The sequence below is a fragment of the Hoplias malabaricus genome, chromosome 6 (genome assembly GCF_029633855.1).
Source record: "Hoplias malabaricus isolate fHopMal1 chromosome 6, fHopMal1.hap1, whole genome shotgun sequence".
In the NCBI taxonomy this organism is placed as follows: domain Eukaryota; kingdom Metazoa; phylum Chordata; class Actinopteri; order Characiformes; family Erythrinidae; genus Hoplias; species Hoplias malabaricus.
Window position 1 is genome coordinate 35,947,672 of NC_089805.1, and position 20,160 is coordinate 35,967,831.

Consider the following 20,160-nt stretch of genomic DNA (forward strand, 5'->3'; position numbering starts at 1 on the left):
CCCACCATCAATTAAATCCCTAAAAACTCATTTCTGTTGATCAAAATTACATAATTAAAATTTATTCCAAAAATAAAAACTCTCATAATGCCTTCAACAATGACTTAGATGTTACTCTACAGCTTCACTTTCATACAGTATGTAGATCAATGAATATGTAAGTACTCTTACTTCTGTGTCTGGAGAGCCCCAACCCACAAGTTGACAGTATTGGTTCCTCTGGTTTATGACGTAAGAAACCCTAACTGTTTGAACTTTCCATTTTGAGTCTGTATAACACTGCCATAACAAAGCTGAAAGGCTCGGCCATGGCATGTACTGCTCATTTCCCTCATGAAGCATACAAACAACACCGCACTGACATGTTAGCTAACAAGAAAAGAAACTGATTTTCCCCGGAGGCAGTCTTCCACGACCGTTACTCTCTAACGTCCACTCCTCCTCCGTGAGTCTGACAGGGTGAACATTTAACAGCACTACACTGCACAAGAGCGACCAACCCGACCAAACAGCGAAAAGACGAAAACACGAGGAGGGAACGACACTAACAAAAGTGTCGTTTGCTCGTTAGAGCAAAGAGAATGTACACAATTGTAGAAGAAAACCACAGGCTAAGTTGGCTACTTTTGACTCGGCTATGTCCTGTGTCAGATGTTTCGCTGATATACGGCACAAATAACGAACACGAAGTAAAGTCACTCCAAACATATTTATCTCCAAATGTGTTTGTGATTGGTGCATCTCCTCTACTCACCGCTGCTGGAAGACCGCAAGTTTAGTCCAAATAAACCCCGTTTACTCCCTCGGTCCCTGATCCATTCGCTCCAAAGCGCTTCATCAAAACACGCCGCGCTTTAAACCGACGCTTCTAATCGCTACAGCAGCGCGTGAATGAGAGCAGAGCATCCAAACTCATGTCCTCTCGTGTTGCCTTGTACTTGGCCACGCCTCCCGAGCTTCAGCTGACCAATGAACGAACAGAACACCATCAGTGGGAGGGGTCTATTGGTACCCTCTTAAATATTCACCCCAAACCCACTCTGATGTCTAAGTTGAGTTCTGTCTTCTGAGGCTGGAGGCTGTGGAGCTCCACGTTACAGAGGTATTTACTCAGCTGTCATGATGTCCACACAGCGAGCCTGCAACAAAGGCTGTAGCTACCAGCACCAAAAATAACTGTATAACAAAAAATCAAGTTACATCTGAGCAGCTTCAGTAGTGGCAGTGGTTCAAGGGAAAATGAACATTCCAGTTCTTCAGATTCTGTACCTTCATTAAACATGTGATTCTGGCCAGAGCAAATGTCAATATAAGATGACACAGAGAAAGAGAATTACAATGCATTAAATAAATAGTTCTACCTCTTGATTACAGGTTGGTCTGTAAGTGAAGGGGTGTAGATCAAATATTGACATAATAAACGACCTCATATAAACCTGTGATATTTCACTCATTCAGTTCAGGCTGAATCACGCAAAACAAAATTTGCTTTTGCTTCACAGTCCAAGCAGAAATGATGCTTCTAGCATGGAATGCATCAGATACGTTGTCTTTTTGATGTTAAAACCCCATCATATTTACATATATTCAGACTGCAGTACTTTTTTTTTAATTATCATATAAACATGTTTACAAGTGTTTCAGCCCTAGCTGCTTTTTGAAGAAGCCTAGCAAAGGGCAATCAGTTCAGGGATAATTTTTGTATATATATATATATATATATTACATTTAAACAAACAAGTTTCTGAAAGATGATGATGTAAAAAAATATAATGAGTGGTCTTAAACATAAAACCCATACACAAACATTAAAAGGGGAAAAGGGAAAAAAATGCAAGAAAACTGTAGAAAATGGGTTCATTTAATGAGCTCCTCAAATTACCATAGCATACTTTACAAGTGCAATTAGCATGTTTACACAGACTGGGTGTTAACTGAAACAACAAAGAACAGCACTGGACAACTATATGGCCTGCGTGAAAGGGGTTAGGTTCTTTTTATCTCTCTGACTTACACATTGAAAGAATGGCACACACACACATGCACACACCCACCCCACAAACACACACACACACACACTACAAAGTCAAAGTCTCCTGCAGGTAGAATAAACCCACATCAGAAGCACTCTACCTCAAGATGAAATCAGTGCAAGTGCATTAAACTTTGAGCACCTGGGTGTTCTGTTGCAGCATAACCCCACTCACTCCACCTCGCTCAGCCGGGACATTGGTTGGCTCCTACTGGTGACCTCATTGTGGTTAAAGCTGACCTGAGTACAAAAGCATGCCTTCTAATTGATATGTTATACGTCAGTCCACAAGGCTGAGTGAATACATGTAGGCAGCCTTGGGCAGTACAGCACAGACACCTCCACACGCCTCCTCTCTCAGCTGCTCTGAAGCTCATCCTGTAATTATGGCTGTCATCAGCAGCCCCCGACCAGCAGCTATATTTACTGGGGCTCTGCGCAAACAGCAATCATGCTTAAAAAAGAGCCCTGTACAAGAGCAGGGCTTACAGCCACACTGGACCTTCAAAAGTGTGTTCCAATTAGCGCATTTATCCTAAGAAAAATAATGTCATTCTGGTGGCTCAGAGATCAAAAGACGGCATTAAACCCAAATTTGATCCTGACACGCCAGACAGTCTTGAACACTGAGACAGTCCCTCTCAACTCGGATGAAAATGGCTGACTCATAGAAGAATATATATATATATATATATATATATATATATATATATATATATATATATATATATATATATATATATATATATATATATATATATACACACACACCTGTCAGCTATAACACTACTATCTCTCCCTTGTTTTCTTCCCTCATTGTCCATTTTATCATCTCCACTGACCACAGAGTTACACAGATGCACTTTTAAATTCTACAGACACATCTGTTGCTCAGGACCCTTTGTTAGTCCCCTTTCACCCTGCCTTTAGTGGTCAAGATTCCCACAGGACCATCACAGAGCAGGTATGATTTGGGTGGTGGATCATTCTCAGCGCCACAGTGATCACAGATGTTGTAGTGGTGTGTTAGTGTGTGTTGTGCGGGTATGAGTGGATCAGACCCAGCAGTTGCTGGAGTTTTAGAGAATAATCACCTACACAAAAAAACCCTGTTCTGTGGTGGTTCTGTGGCAGTCACAACCTTTTAAGTACAGGTGGTGGCACAACAGATGTGCATAAATATATACATTTCAATATATAAATTAAGTATTTATTTTAATAACAGCTTTACACCCAAGGTATTTGTGTACAGGTTCGAGCAGAAGTCATTTACATGTCTTCCCAAAATTTTACTTTGTTTGGTTTTTAAAACAAATTATATCACATACTAAAACCACATGCAATTTAAATCCAGTTCCCCTATGATTATCTGGTTACACAAGACATATTGTATTATGAAAAAGTGAGTGATAATAGACAAATGCATTCATTTTAGATCATCAGCAAAACCTGCAAATGTAAAGCTGGTTGGTCTGCACAAGGCATAATTATCATTACATAGATTTCATTATAGGAGTTCTGAAATGGTTTAAAATCATGCCTTAGCCCAAAGGCTGCATATATTTTGTCTGGCAGCACAGTTGGAGAGTTAGTCAGCCTTGCTTACATTAGGCACTCATGCCTTAAATCTCAGCTCCTATCTTTAGTCTTAATGACAGACTGAGCTGCAGGTAGAAGGGAAGGCCAGGCACCACACACAGCTGCCAACACACAGGCAACCAGGTGTTCACTCTGAGGTTATATATGTGGAATGAGCACTAGGATCAGCCTTAATGTGTGTTCAACAATAATAAAGGTAAAAGCTACAAGTTATGAAGCTGGTCCTGGGTCAGTGAGAGAGGATTATATTTTCTATCACCACCACATGGAAATGAATTTGTGGTGCATATTCCTTTATTTCTGGAGTCTTCACAGCCAGTGTGGATACAACATTATGCATCTGTCATCAGCATGGCAGCATTCACCATCCACACTGTTTCTGTTCTCCCACTGTTTGGAAAATAAACGCAGCCTCGTGTTCGTGGAAAGCTAAGCTCGTCATGGCTAAAGTAGGTCAATGGTTACCTCCGTCATGAAGCGTTGAGACAAAAGTGCCACGCAGTCCCTACGGCCCACATGCACTAATAGTGTCTCCCTGGGGTGATAAGAGAACACTGCTTCGCAAAAAAGCACTAGGAATTTAACACAAATTCAACAATAAAAATGATTTTGCACTTATTTTTACAATTACTTATGCCCAGATAATCAATAAATGTACACATTTACTAATCACCTTCAACCTGTCTATTATCAGTCATATATCTCTTATATATATATGAATATATCATCACTGTTTAATGAAAAACATGTATCTCCATTTTTGTTTACTACATAATTAGCAGCTGTCCTTCACACTGTGTGGACATTTCATGATGAATGGACCAATAGAAATGCTCCAAAATTATTAAAATAAGTAAAATCGAAAAATTAAACAGGCTTAATCCTTTTAATCCTAAAATTAGTACTTTTGAAGATGCATATTTTAGTTTGACAGTGAAAATATATAATTGCAATGTTGTGCATTTCCCACAGGTCAGTGCTTCATTTTCCTCGTACTGAAGGGGGCCTTACGCTGCACATTTTAGTGTATTTGCAATGTAAAGAAATTGCAATTAATCAAATTATTTTGTGTATCACAATGAATTATTATTACTTTATTAATTACAGAACCTATAGCACCAATTTTCCTGTTTAAAAATAAGCACATATGGTTCTGAACAACCTTTCTCCTGTGATGTAGTTCATCTCCAAGACAGTTACCTTACAGAGCAACACAGAGAGGCCATTAAAGAAATACTTCTGTGCACATTTCTGTTGATCATGTCCAAAGTTGAATTCCATCTTGCCAGCACACTACTCTGCTAGTTTTGCAATGTTTTATGGTCTGTGTTTAAAGTGCCCAACAATTTTTCAGCATTAGGTTAAAGCACCGTACAGACACTGCAACAAATTGTGAGATGACTTGTGCAGTTCAGGCTTGCTGTTCCTCTCAGCAAGGTGCCTATGTACTGTTTTTTTAAATAGGCAATCTGAGGTGCACAAACCAGACCTAGACAATAGATGGATGCGGCACTGCTTTCAGCCAATCAGGAGAGAGCAGACCCCATCCCATGTAGTTCTGTATTGAGTACACAAGATTTTTGACTTTGTTTCCATAAAACATAGAGAACTGCCCACACAGTAAGCAGATCCATGCAATATGTTGAGAAATGTGCAAGTGGACCTGTACCATTAGCCTAGAGGTATAGACAGTTTACAGGAACAAACAGCAGTGTCATTCTCTCTCCCTCTCCATCTCTCTTTACATATATTCTTTATCTCCTATTCTTTTTCTCTCTTCTGCCTCCATCGCTGACATTTCTTCTCTCTCTTTCCATAGTGAAACAATGTAGTGTAGCTCGGTTTGCCTGAGGAGTGAGTCCTGAGCTGGCGTGACCAGGCTGTGACCGGCTCCTTCAAACACACACTCGCCTCCAGCATCGCACACTGTCACGCACAGCCCCTGTGTGTGTGTGTGTGTGTGTGTGTGTGTGTGTGTGTGTGTGTGTGTTTGTGTGTTTGTGTATGCCTGCTCTAGAAAATAACTATCCAAAATGTGGATGCAAACACAGAGCACATCATCTGCATATGCAGAATATGCCTGAACAAACAGGGAAGAGTGTAGATTTCATGTTTATGAAGCAGGAGTGAAACTGGGGAACGAGAACAGAAAGTAAAGTGCAGAGACACCAGGCTAATGCTTCAGGTTATATAAAATGTTTACTGGAGAAAAAAAGGAAGGAGCAATTAGAGCACACTTTATGCAAACCCTCAGCTTATGCCAATACAGATTATAAGCACTCCTACAGCACACAGTGGTAACCACTCTAAAATCATTAGCGTTCTGATACACTCTGGCTGGCACAGTGAATGAAGCAGCTGCACTGGATTATCTGCCCTAATTTACATTGTGAAGTTTCTCACACACCCTTAAGCCTCAGACAGTGATGAAGTCGGAAGATACCAGGGGTCAGTTGTACTGACCACAGGGCTTTAATTGTCTAAAGGCAAGTCCATCACTGCTATTTGTCTCTGGCTATGGAATCACCACATAATGTGATGACTGAGCGTATTGAATAGCCATAAGGCTGAATGAGACTACGTTAGCTCAGAGCCATTGCTTATACAAGGGCTTACAGGCAGCATCACTAGCAACACCACTGGCTCTGCAGCCTACATCAATAAATCCTCCTCCTCCATCCACACCACTATAAGTCGCAGATCACTCGATCAGGCAGTCATGCTGTGAAACTAGACGCCTGCTCAGCAAAGCTCTGCACAGACCCCTGAGAGGATACAGTTCCCTCCACACTAATGCATCCAGAGAGGAATCAGCAGAATAAATGGGCTTGTGAAACCTGATACTGCTTTCTTCGTGCTCCTCTGGCGGTTCAGCTGCACGTGGTACACAAGGCCACAACTGAATAGAAAATCAGGGTGAAATCAGAGGTTTTTCTTTCACTTAGCCATCAGATCTAGTACTGCTTCCAGTCTCTGACCTCATGACAAATTAACTCTGTTACAGTCAATGTAAAATCTCAAATAACAACATAAACTGTGATTCTATTAATACAGAAATGATGTATTAAAAAGTTGCAAAGCTGTATGCCGTATAAACACGTTATTGCAGAACCCTTTGTGTCAAAATTTTTAAGCCAATTTAAGGTGCTGCATTGGGATTTCACTGGTGGGAAATTAGTTAAAATAATACAAGATAATCAATTAATTCCAAAATTGATTGAGCTGTTTTATTGTTGGCGGCATGGTGGCGCAACAGGTAGTGTCGGAGTCACATAGCTCCAGGGAATTGTGGGTTCATGTCCTGCTCTGATTGACTGTCTGTGAGGAGTTTGGTGTGTTCTCTCCGTGTCTGCATGGGTTTCCTCCCACAGTTCAAAAACACGTTGGTAGATGGATTGGTGACTCAAAAAAATTGTCCACAGGTGTGAGAGGGTTTCGCCCTGTGAAGAACTGCCGCGCCCTCCAGGGTGTGTTCCTGCCTTGCACCCAATGATTCCAGGTAGGCTCTGGACCCACCGCGACCCTGAACTGGATACGCAGTTACAGATAATGAATTAACATTTTTTTGTTTGTTTGTTTTTTGAGCCACACCTTTAGAGCGAATGGACATCAAGGGCCAATTTTTCAGTTACGTTTACATGAGATAACAGAGAACTTAAACCAGTTAGGGGTAAATATGTCCATCCATTCTGTCAGGGAATTATATGATGGATCTTATAATTCTAACTGGTGCCTCATTAGCTGCTTCACCACATTTAAATTGTGAATTTTCAGATATCTGTCCTTCATTTCATGTAACATTTACATTCTGTAGTTCGTGGTATAAATGAAGTAGGTAAAACTTGCCAGTGAACCATGAAAGTGTATTTAGAAGTCTTCAAATCAACTGGAGAAAATATCAAACAAAAGCCAACTTGTTCAAGCCAAGCCAAGCCAAGTTCACCCCGAGAGCAGACCGCAAGATGTTAAAAGTCTCAAAGAATCCCAAAATATCATCACAGTACATGGTACAAGTAGCTGTTTCCACTGTTGATGTCAAAGTGCATAAGCCTAACAAAATTTGATGTACACCGTATCATGTCCAATCGATATTACCACTGGTGGACTCCAATAAATGTGGACAACACTGATCAAGAAAAATGGGAGGCCATGAGAGCTAAATTTCAAGTATCATAGCAAAGAGTCTGAATAGTTTTGGTTTTCCTTTATAAAAATCTGCAAAACATATATATATATAATTCTGCTTACGTATTCTCATTGTGATAAAGTGTCTGAAGACTTAATGAATACATTGTAAATGCAATTTAAAAAATCAACGATCACGCAGAGAGTTTTCAGAATACAGAGAATCTTTCAGTTAAACAGACCCATGTGAAAACTCAGTTAATCACAGGGCTTATGGGTTTTAACCATGTAACAGGTAATGAACATGACAACTGAGTGAGTGAGTAATCTTTTGTCAACTTGTATCCTTGCATCTTATTCCAGCATCTCCTTATTTTGTCCACAGAGGAGATGTTACACCATAAGAAAAACATGACAGGAAGGCATAATGGACACAAACATAATGAGAGGCACTTATGGTTGGCTCTGGCATCATCTAAAATTAATGCATGCTTACATACCTAAGATAATCCAAAGAGGATAGCAGCTCAGGCCAAACTTTTCAGAGTGCATTGTATTTTGCAGTTTTACAGTTTTCTAATTCACTGACTATTACAACTCATGAAAATAGAAAGGGAACACTGAAAGCTGACACTCTCATCCCATCAACCTAGACATTCTCCCAGTCCTGAATATAAGAGCTTAGATTGCTCTGAGGAAGAACATGTGATGGAATGCGCTGAGGCATGGAGCTGCTAAAGATGTGATGATACATATTTGTGTCAGTAACATCAGCAAGTATGAAGATAAATGGCTCCATTCAGAGTTTAGGCACAGCTCAATCATCCAGCACAGGTAAGCAAGGTTCATGAAAGCTTGGCTCATTGCAGTGCAAGTGTTGGACAGGCATGAGGCAGCAGCATGCTGCAGCTTGTAGCTATAAAGCAAAAAATGGGGTTATGATTTATAGCCTGTCCATCTCAAGGCAAAAGAGAAATTTCATTCTGAGAAAAAACGATGATGCCTTAATTCAGAGAAACTCTGAAGTGTTCTTGGAACTGAAGTACATGTGTACGTGTCTTACAAGTGTACTGCATTTATACCAGGAATGCGTATTGCATTGTTGAGCTAAAAGGTTCTCACTGGAACATTGTGGATTCAGAACAGCCATAGGACTTGACCTGTTGGTTAGGCCTTCAGGTGCGGTACAGAAGGCTTTACACCATAGATCAGCTACCAGCATAAAAAAGAAGTGATGTGGAATCACATTTTGAATGAAGTGAATATTGTAAGACAAAATGCCACACTAGACTTTCTGGAACCTCTTACTGAACACGAGCTTTATTCCAACGAGTCTTCATCTGTTATAAACGGATAAGAGCACTTCTTAGGGCCCTTTACTGAAAGAACCACTGTAAATCAATAAGCTGAATTCTAAGAAGAAATTAGTATTAATGCTGGAGCTGATTCTTGTAGCTTTTACATTTATCACAGTTTAACCACTAGTTTAGGATATAAGTCATTACTAGACATGCATTAAATGAACAGGGACATGGAAATATAGATAGCAACCTATCTTCATTTCTCTCTCCCAGTGTAGATCTTCAAGTGACCCCTAAGACTCTAATAGATAAGATCAGCTGTGTGAACACAACTCACGTTCTAGATCATTCCCCCTCAAGCCTTCTGGCAGGGTCTCCTCTGGACTAAGGAACAGGCTTCCCTCTTTCCTTACGAACCACAGGCTACCACGTGTTAAAATACCCTCTGAATAACTCATGAAGTGCCCACAAAAAGGAGTCAAAGGCCTCCATTGTGTGTACTTTTCACACAATAAAACTGCCTTAAAGCCTCTCTCTTTTTTTCCTTGGCAAGATTGAATTAGGTTAATGAAAAAAGTTTTTGAAGGCTGCACTCTTAAAGTCTGAGAGAGAGAGAGAAAATGTGTGTGTATAAGAGAAAGAGAGAGAGAGAGAGAGAGAGAGAGAGCCAGCAAGAAAGAGAGAGAGAGCCAGCAAGAAAGAGAGAGAGAGAGAGAGAGAGAGAGAGAGAGGGAGAGGGAGCTCCATGGAACTGGTAGATATTTTCAGGCTGCTTATATGAGTAAGCGTGAGGAAGTATCTAGAGCCAGTTCATCAGGTTTGAGCAGAAATATGTACCAGAGTAGAGGGTCCCAGAGGAGGTTTCAGATATGATTGTAAAATGTAGGCCTGCGTTTTGGGTCTACACATGCTTGCACAGCCTGAGAAATTGAACAGAGGTCTTTAATATTATAATCAGAATATCAGTGATCACTGTAAATCCACTCCTGTGCTATTAGAATATAAGCTAGGTCCAGATGAACCAACTGAGACCTCTAGACTCTAGACAAAAATAATAGTCAAATATTCTTTTACCAGAATTTTTTCAGTGGCACTGACAAAAACCGTACATTGTTGGTGTATATCAAGGCTACAAAACGCAAATTTCTGCAGCTATGGAACTTCAGAAATTCAACACATTCATTGTCCTTATGCTTTATCTGACACATCTCTGTGATCTCTCTCTCCTTCCCTCTCATTTTTCTATATTGTATGGCTGAATGGAGAGTTGGGTCATTGGGTTTCAGTGAACAGTGGACACACCAGATGATGACAGTTTTCACATTTGAAGAACAGCAAGGGTCTACCGAAGCGTCAATGGGGATGTCATGCCATTGACTCATCTCTGTAACAGTGATCCAAAGCCTTTTTAAAAGCAGAGATATTTCTAAACATTGTGTCTCAGATGCTCTTATATGATGAGTATGAAAATATCTATTTCACAACACTTCTTGTAATTCTTGCAATTCTACCATTTTGTGACCTTGCAAGAACAGCTAATATGGATATGAGGACATTTAAACTATTCAGATGATGCAGTATTTAATTTCATTATTCCCAGTTTGAGGGGGATTTAGCAAATGATTTGGCACACTGATTGTGTCTGCAACTCACACAATTTCTTTCTCTCTTCCAATAGAGCAGTGTGTGTGTAGGATTCCTATCTTGAGTGGTGAAGAGCAGATAGAGAAGCCCACTTGAACTGTCTCATCTGCCTCATGGCCATTTTTCCATGCTACATGCTCATGCACATAGTGACAAATTAGCATTTTATCCATCCAGATAAATAGGTCATCCAAAGCATTGGGAGGCAAAGCAAAGTTCTTTTCTATGTAGCACTACATATATTACCATAGTGTTGAGCTCACAATGGTCTGTGCTTCATAGCATAGAGACCTTTTGAAGAAAACATAGCCCACAATTTGATGCCCTTCAAGTTCATGTTGATTGCAGTTAAGGCAAAATGAAGTGATGCTAATAATATTGCACATCATGTAACAGTGTACTTTGCTCATTTTTAGGCCGTTGGGAGTTACACAAGAACACCCACACAATACCATTAGCATTCTGCAGATGAACAAATAGGAAGAGCAATGCTATAACCAGCGAAACAGCTCTTGTACACAAAGATGATCATGCTTAAAAGTTTCCTAAATGCCTCTTAGCTTGGGTTTGTGGACAGTGGTAGCCAAAAGAAAGGTTTTGGCACAAAATCAGTGAGGAATGCCTTAAATCATTTTTTCATACTTTATCTAGTTAGGAAAGATATTTAGCAAAAATAGTTTTTGATTTTAATCAATTGAAATGTTCTTTGGGGGACCCCAAAGAGTTTAATCTATAGCACCACTACATGGAACCTCTTGGCATCTTTATTTTTAAGAACGCTAAAGCAAACACCACATATTTCTTTAGTTCTAGAGGCAAAATGATCTAGAGATAATCTCATTTTGACTTCACCTTACATATTTTACTCTTCCGCAGATGTATACAATATCCACAGAAATTTGCATCCTTTGATGTTATCACCCACACTGCAATTCCATGCCCCTACCATCAAAGAAGACATCCTCCGCCTCCTCGTGCATCAGTTCATGCAGGTCATCCTCTGAGATGTCGCACAAGGCCATGCCTTCTCCCCCGTCTCTGTTTCTTTCCCTTTCAGTGAAGCCGCTCTCCTGAGCTATGGACTCTTTAAAAGAGCTCAAACTGTGTTTGGATGCTCTTCCTCGGGCCGGTCTGAAGCAGGCTGTGAGCTGGAGCCTGAGCAGGGACTGTGCTTCTGCTCACTGCACAAGGGCTAGTGTGAGTGTGTGTGAAATAGAGAGAGAGAGAGAGCCCACACCACCCAGGCCAGCTTTCATCAACAGGATGATTTCATAATCTCCTGTGTGAGTGTTGAGAAGTGGAGAAGCACATTCTGAACGGTTGTGTGGGTGAGGTGTGTGTTTTGTGTGGTAAATATGGCAAGTGTGGTGGATGTAGTGCAAGACGATGAAGGCCTGTGAGCATACCACACCCAGGCGATTAAAAAGTGAAACTAACATATTAGAATCAGCAGGGATTAAGTGTAAGTGGCCTGTATCAGTTGTTGCTACATGAAACAGCAATGTTTTATGTTTAAAGATACAATTTTTAAGGATAAAATTATATTTATTTTTGTACATTACTGAAATTACACTGATCACATTTATTCCAACACAGAGTTTATTCCATCGGTGTCCAAACCAATGCTTTGTCTTGATCACTTGATCACTGAAAGACTGGGAGTTGGATAACTAGTGAATGCTCAACCAATCATGGAACAGGAGTAGAAGCAAAATAGGCTTCACTCTCTCTGGATGAGGAGTAGTATCAGTATAATGCAAGCAGACTGGGCAGTTTGAATTCTCATCCATATATGGTCAGCAATTCAATGACAGTGTGTTTGCAGCAGTTTGAAAACATGCAGGAATGGACCTCATGTGACTTGGAGGAAGATACCTGCCATCGTGTGATTGGAAGAGTCCTAGCCATTGTTAAAAGGGCAGGGCATTATGTAAAGAGATCAAATAAAACCAAATAATCCAACAAAAATGAAAAGGGAAAGAATGTTCTTCCTACTTTCTAGCCTCCTAGAAAACGTACTGGTGGCACAAGTCAAAATCTAACATTAGTCAGTATCTCACATTAGTCAGGGCTCAAAATGTATGTAATTAAAACATGAATGGAAACCATCTTATTTAAGAAAACAAATTGAATTTAAATGTGATTAACAGTGCAGACCTTTGTGGTTCCCATCACCATCTTAATATTTCACTTGGGGTCTATTATGGATAACAGTATGGCTCTGAGACCACTGTGCAGACTTATTAAAATATGAAAAATAGCCTACATGAATTAATTTTTGTGATGATTGTGATGATGAGTTTACAGCACATAAAATGTCAAAATGGCACCCCATATCACTCATATAGTGTTTACTTAATTTACCTGGTTATGTTTACCCTGATAATAAATAAACACTGTGGAGGAGCAAGTACAATTATATATCACTAAACAGAACGTACCTTGGTAGTACGGACCCAGGCCGTCAGTGAGCCATTAGTCAGTGTCTCAGTAAATTCATACAGAGTGAACAATGACGTATTCTGATCCACTGAGACAAGCTGAAATAGTAACTAGGCTGCAGTGGTTGAATTTAACTTGCTCCATTCTTTCTCTTCAATTTTTGTGCACCTCCCTTAAACCCCAATGGAATAGACCTAACAGCAATCTCATTAGTGGAGGAGCCATTTCAGACCGCCAAAGCCATCTAACAGCAATTATGCAGCCCAGGACTCACGTAAAACCCGCTCCAAATAAGGAATAAAAATAGAGCCAGACAGTGGTTACATTTTTGGGGAAACTTTGATAACTGTTCCCACACATGTATGTGTAATACAACAGTGAACCCTCTAAGAACAGCAGACTGCAGTGAAGAGTACTGGACCCTATGTGCATATACACACTGCAGTTAGAGTCTGTCTGGCTTTCGACCCTTCTCTGTTGTAGTTAGGAGGTGCCACTGAAGTCTATGTGCATGAATAATAAAGGATAGGTGGGTAATAGGAGAGCTAAGGCAGCCAGGAGGAACCACACTTGTAGATAAAAGATAACCTAGAGGAGATCGAGTATGTTTTATCATCTGTGATGACTGAATACTCAGACACAGGGAGATCAAACACAGCTTCATTTTTATCTTATGTGTTAGTTCCTAGATGACTAACTGTGTTGCAGGTGTATCTGTAAACACTAGCCTAATAGAAATATATATATGATATATTTAAGATATGCACTAAATAATAAAAAAATATCTGTAGGATTTTGTGCTAAAATAAATGCATCCACAGGATTCTCCACTCTGTCTTGTGTTTAGGAGAATGCTAATTATGTGAACTATTAGTCACAGCAACTCTCTCACATACTCATACACCTGCTATTACTAACACATCCCACCCACAACAAGCTGCCCTGGGTAACAGCACTGCATTTCACATCAGCAGGAAAAACACCAAACATTTCATCATCGCCATAACAAAACCTCCATATATTGTTCGTTCTTTTACCCCACTCAGAAATGCCAGATGACCTGTGCATTTCATGAACATTTCATCATCACTAGGCCAACAGATATTCCAACAAGTCAACAATTAAATTTTAAAATGTAAATGAGATTAAATGTTTATTTCATTGTAAAGACAAATTTCTGAGATACATTCTGCAATAAAAATGTATTTTGGGCCATTCTCTGGTACAAAATATAGATTGCCAGGAAATTTTATGTAAAACATCATAAATATATTACCTCCAAGTGTTTGACAAGAACATATTTTCTTACTGCCTTTATCTGAAGTGTATTTTCCTTCTATTTCCCCTTCCATTTCAGAAATACAAGGTTTTGTACGGGTAGGAATGAAGCACTGAGTGTGGGAAAGAAAGGAGCGCTCAATTTTTGACCACAGATTCAAACATGAACACATTGCACAGCAGGAGAGAAAAAAGTGACCATTTCATAAACCTGTTTTCTCTACATAAATACACGAGTGCAGACATCACCTGTTCTATTATTCCTCCACTCTCAGCCCAGTCACTACAACAAAGCATGAGTCTCCCCAGGGGACTGGCCTCCTTCCATCAAATGACCACACAAGTCTTCACAAACAGGCAACTCTCGCTTAAACCTCTCTCGCCAACAAACAAACTCACTAGTGTTCTCAGCAATGCTGCCTGAGCAACGTACTCGCGTCGTCGTCCTGGAAGTCCCTCACAATGAACTTTTCCAGTCAAACAATAAGACTCTCGGCATTCTACAATCTGTACACTGTAACAATGCAGGTCACTGTTTCAGCCACAACTGCACCGCCCATCCCTCTCCAACTCGTAGTAGAAGCAGCACTCATAGTATAACACCATGTCATCTCTTTCATTTATGCAAGACAACGCTAGATGACAAGAACAAATAATATTTTTTGAGGATCCAACATATTTCCACTAGCATCACTTCATAGAACTGTCATAGAAGCACCTTTACTTTTGAAAATATGGGGGAGATTTTGGCAAAGGTATTTGCTGATTAAAGTTGTGTATCAAGTAGGCAGTTTGCCTCTAAATGATCCTCCTTCTCTCATGCTGTTTTATCCTCTCTTGGACATACAATGGAAGATTAATGTGTAAAGAGTGAAAAAGTAATATTGTTCTGGTTGCCAGGGAAACCCTATTTTACCTGTTCATTAATAGTCAGTTTCCTGCTGTTGACCAAATATGATTTCAGCGGTTGACCACTCTCAACCCAGCTGTGACACTGATGTGGCATGCTCCTAGTCTCAGAGAAGTCCACTCCCCACAAAATCTAAGAGGGCCTTGGTGGTCAAAAACAATCCAGTGGAAGGACTAAAGGATGGCTGACAAACTGCAACAGCAGGTGTACTAGCTTATAAATGTACAGGAGCAAAATGAATGTATAAGAGGAGGGGTTTCGGATAAGGTGGTCAGTGAGTGTTTCCTGTTTATGTACTTATCAGATGCATCTAATAAGATGTGTTAGAAGTGGCAAAAAGGTGGGGCTTTATTAAAACTAAACAGAGACATGTGCAATAAAAGGCCAACATTCAAACATTCTCCTGCTTTTTTGTCATTGTATGGTAACTACTGCATACCATTGTCATTCATTGGTTCATCATCTGTAACCCTTATCCAGTTCAGGGTTGCGGTGGGTCCAGAGCCTACCTGGAATCATTGGGCGCAAGGCAGGCATACACCCTGGAGGGGGCGCCAGTCCTTCACAGGGCAACACAGACACACACACACCTACCTATGTTTGAGTCGCCAATCCACCTACCAACATGTGTTTTTGGACTGTGGGAGGAAAGCGGATCACCCGGAGGAAACCCACGTGGACACAGAGAGAACACACCAACAGACAGTCACCCGGAGCGGGAATCGAACCCACAACCTCCAGGTCCCTGGAGCTGTGTGACTGCGACACTACCTGCTGCGCTACCGTGCCACCCATACCGTTGTCATTTTATTTTTATTAGACTACATATCAGTCTTAAAGGAGATGTTCATTAATTAATTCATTCATTCATTATCTGTAACATGATAAAATAATTTATTAATAAATAAAAAACACTTTTTATAAAATTAAGAAGATGTTTCCTCACCATTTGCTGCTCTCCAGTCTGTTTGTGCGCTGAAAACTGCTCTAATGTGTTTACGAAGCCTCTGTGTGAGACATGCTAGCCTTCCTCTCTCTGCTCATGGAAGGAAAATGGCAAAGAGACCTTCAAATGTTGCAAATCATGAAAAGAGATGAGGATATTGCTTTATTCCTGCTCCACAGGTGGGTAATATTGTCTCTTTTTTGCTATTTCAAATTATTTATGTAGGAAACCACATTCAATTCTAGAGACTGCTAACTGCATGAATGTAAACACAGCAAATGTGTTTCAAAACTAAACAACTCGAGTTATGAGTTTCTGCAGTAATTCAAACAACAACAAAAAAGTTATAGACAAGTTAAACATCAGCCACGTACCAACAACAATGTTGTTTTTCCTGAAAAATACCATTTCACCATAAAGATGTGTAGTTTCTGAATGTAAACAAACCAGAGTGAACTGTTTCTGCATGTATTTTAGGCAGCAGTCTGTTAAGTGTACTTGTGCTGTAACTGGAACACTAGTCTGTACAAATTCTGCCTGCCACAGCTAGTTTGTTCCAAAACGTCAGTGTGCCAGCACCTGTTTACTTCACAGAGTGTTGTAAGTGGTGCTGTATCTCCCGGCTGAAAGAGGACAAGGTTCCTGCAACGTGACAAACAGCTGTTTGTATGAAGATTATTAACAACAGGCTGCAGCAGATCCACAGAAGCTTTCACTAGGACTTCTGCTTTCACCACACGCTATGTTTTTCATATCCGTCAGTAGCTCCCAGGGATAAGCAGTGACTAATCAAGAATGTTACTTATGCAGACAAAAACACATTTTAAAACTCCTTTAAGATTACAGGTGGCTTCACAGACACTGCTTAGTTGCCTATTTAAATGATAATGTCAACTGAAGTATTTTTTACTTCAAAAATTGTAATAAATAAAGTAAAAACCATAGATTACTCGTAAAAACAAAATCAAACAAATACACATGCACACCAGGGAGTGGGCAGGGCAGGAGGTGGGTCCTCTGACTGTGGTTGGCCACAGCATCCGCTCCTACACCAGCAAAAGACTAGAAAAAAGAGAAGTAAATGCTACTGAAAGAGAAGGAAGAACATAGAAAGTGTAGGGTATATCTCAAGTGTAAATTAGCCAAACTCAGGGTGTGGCATTGAGGTGCCAAAAGTTCAGCCTTACTCCACATCCGGCAAACAAGCAGTGATGTGTGGCACAATGTGCTTGCTGTGGTAACAGGGCAGTGTAACTGTGGGAAAAAAGCCCATTTGCCCAGTAGCAGTCACTCCAGCAGGATATGATTAGATCCCCAACACTGTCCGATTTCTTTACTGTCTCATTGATCTCCTGCCACGAGAATGGTATTAGAGGATCGGCCTATAGCTATTTATAAAGCGATATCTAATTGGCCAAGTCACATTCAAAGTCATTGTTAGCTGAATTCTGTACAAAAGTTAATAAAGAACATTGTGCTGATCACAGGAGAATATTTGTTCTTTATTTTGTTGAACATCTAGATTCTGCTGTTAACAAATTAATGAGAGGGTTATATACATGGAGTAAATTTAGGCTGTGGTAAATAATAAATAATCTTTTCAGTCAGGGAAACAGCATTATTCATCAATTGTCTGAACACTGCATCAAAAGAAACACCTGAAAACCACAGATTAGATGAAAAACAAGCAAGCAAAATGATGCTTTTTCTTCACCCTCAGCTGGGTTTATGCTAAACAGCCTGCTCCTGGACTTCCTGGGAAATTGGGGCTGAACGTGAAGTGAGAGATTCTCATATGGTGTTCCAGAACTTCACACAAGAGGCTGTTTTCCGGTCTATCTGCATGAGAATGTGTCTCTCACCCCCACTCATTCAGCACAGCTAACCCGGGCAGCTTGGCATTCCCCAATGGGCCCACATGTGTCCTGCTTTCAAAATATGCAAGCATGGGGAACACCATGGTGTCTTCTGTCAACAGGAATTACACGCCCAATCCCCTTATCATGGATCCATGAGCCGTCAAAAGCCAGAGGCCCCACTCAACACTTGTTACACTATGTTTAAGGCTCATGGTTGAGTTTTGTTGCTAATTTCTACATTAGTAGCTATATATGGCTTGTACAAATCTTTTTTATTCAGTATGACTTTCTTACTCAAAAAGCCCTGTCAACAAACTGCTAATTTTGGCTCATTATCTGTTTTCTTTATGCTTCATGAGATTTAGTGCAAATCACACAAGAGTTGTTTTTTGCCGTATGACCTGCAGGCTGTTGTTAAGGGTCAGGATTATTTGGAGGCTCTACTGGCGTGACTCACTTGTGACTCCGTCTGTTCTCAGAATATACACAGAACCCACCACAAGTGATAGTTCCCTAGGAACACTGGAGAAAATATGTCACACAGCTTAAAACAACTGTAGTATTCGAACATATATTTTTTGCCTTTTTTGTGGTTGATATTTTAAATATTTAAGCCATACAGTAGCACACTGCTTTTTAGCCTGGTATAAACTTGCTTGTAACTATTAGTATTATACCTCTTTAAACAAGTAAGGAACTTTGGAAAGCAAAGATGAAAGTACCAGAAAATGTGGTCTGTTCCTCTTTCTGCACTTCATCTTCCTGTTTAGAGAAGTGCACCATGGCTTTTGTCATTTTTATCTGATTCACAAATATACCACACAACATTTCCATCTCTTTCAACACAATGTATAGCACCACATGAGCAAGGACAATATTTAACTAGACAAATATTCTTTGACATGAATTACAAGGCTTCCTTTGGCACATGCCACTGCTGCTTCATGTATGAAATTAAGGCAAACTGCTGCTGTGTTGGTGCTTGAAAGAATTCTTTTACAAATACGCCTGTGAAGGCACAATCAAGTAGTTTACAGCCAAGGCCACTGAGGCTTAGTGACAATGTGATCAAAGTCTACAAAGCTCATCTGAATAAAGTGAGGGGGCTGCTGTGGAAGAAGCTGCTGAGTGTATTACAGAGGCTTTGTCTGAAGAATAGTGTGAGGGGACAGTTCTACCTGCAGAGTCTTGTATATAATCAGACTAATTTTACATAACGGTTCACCTTCAAAACAGGCATAAAACATTCCTAAACACTCAATGACTCACGTGTATAAGCATGGCCTATCATTGTCTGAAGAATGTGCTGTCTCTATACAACAGTGGTATCCATAGGAAAATAAAGGCAGAGAGAATAAAGTGGGCAGAGCAGCAGAAAGCGAGGGAGCGAGAGTGAATCACAGCAACTCTCCGCTCACTCTGGTGCGCTCTCCTGCATACTCACAGTCCTGCTTTAGTACGGGAGAGGCGTGTTGCCATGGAGTGGGAAGATGTTCTGCCTGCAGAAGCCCATTATAAATCAGGTTAAAGGAATAGAGAGAGAGAGAGAGAGAGAGAGAGAGAGAGAGAGAGAGAGAGAGAGAGACAGACAGACAGAAGTGTAACAGCAGATGATAACTCAGATAAATGGAGATCATCAAAGAGAAGTAATTGTACATTCAGTCACCCTTATGCACAATACACACAGTACATATGCCAATCAGGCTTAGCTCTATAATGTATGAGTGTTATATCCTCCAGGGTGAATCTCGACTGCTATAAAAACAGCCAAACCTGACCATTCAAATGAAAAGTGCTCACACCCAGCCATAAACGTGTAAAAAAAACTATTATTCAGCTTCATCACACCTAAAAGCAGGGTTTACTAAACCACATTGATCAGGAGTGTGATGCCTCTAAGCATGATGTTGTGGTCAGCTGAATCCTCTGAACATACACTTACATTAGAAAATATCACCCTGTATAAATACATTCACTGATGTCAAGCACGATTCATACGGTCTCTCGGTTTAAAATTATAGCTG

At 40.3% G+C, this 20,160-nt stretch overlaps 1 protein-coding gene across 3 annotated transcripts in view; it reads right to left on the reverse strand.

Annotated features, from left to right (window-relative positions):
* The window catches only part of ripor2 (RHO family interacting cell polarization regulator 2), a 50,821-nt gene extending 39,064 nt beyond the window's left edge, over nucleotides 1-11,757 (reverse strand). For 2 of the 3 annotated variants that reach the window (XM_066675323.1, XM_066675322.1), the window contains exon 1: nucleotides 11,648-11,757. In XM_066675323.1, the coding sequence (XP_066531420.1) occupies nucleotides 11,648-11,723 (76 nt within the window). In that variant the 5' untranslated portion in view covers nucleotides 11,724-11,757. Of the gene's footprint in view, nucleotides 1-754; nucleotides 880-11,647 lie in introns of those variants that run through there. The other variant, XM_066675324.1, reaches the window with a different exon arrangement.
* Nucleotides 11,758-20,160: the final 8,403 nt, after the last annotated feature.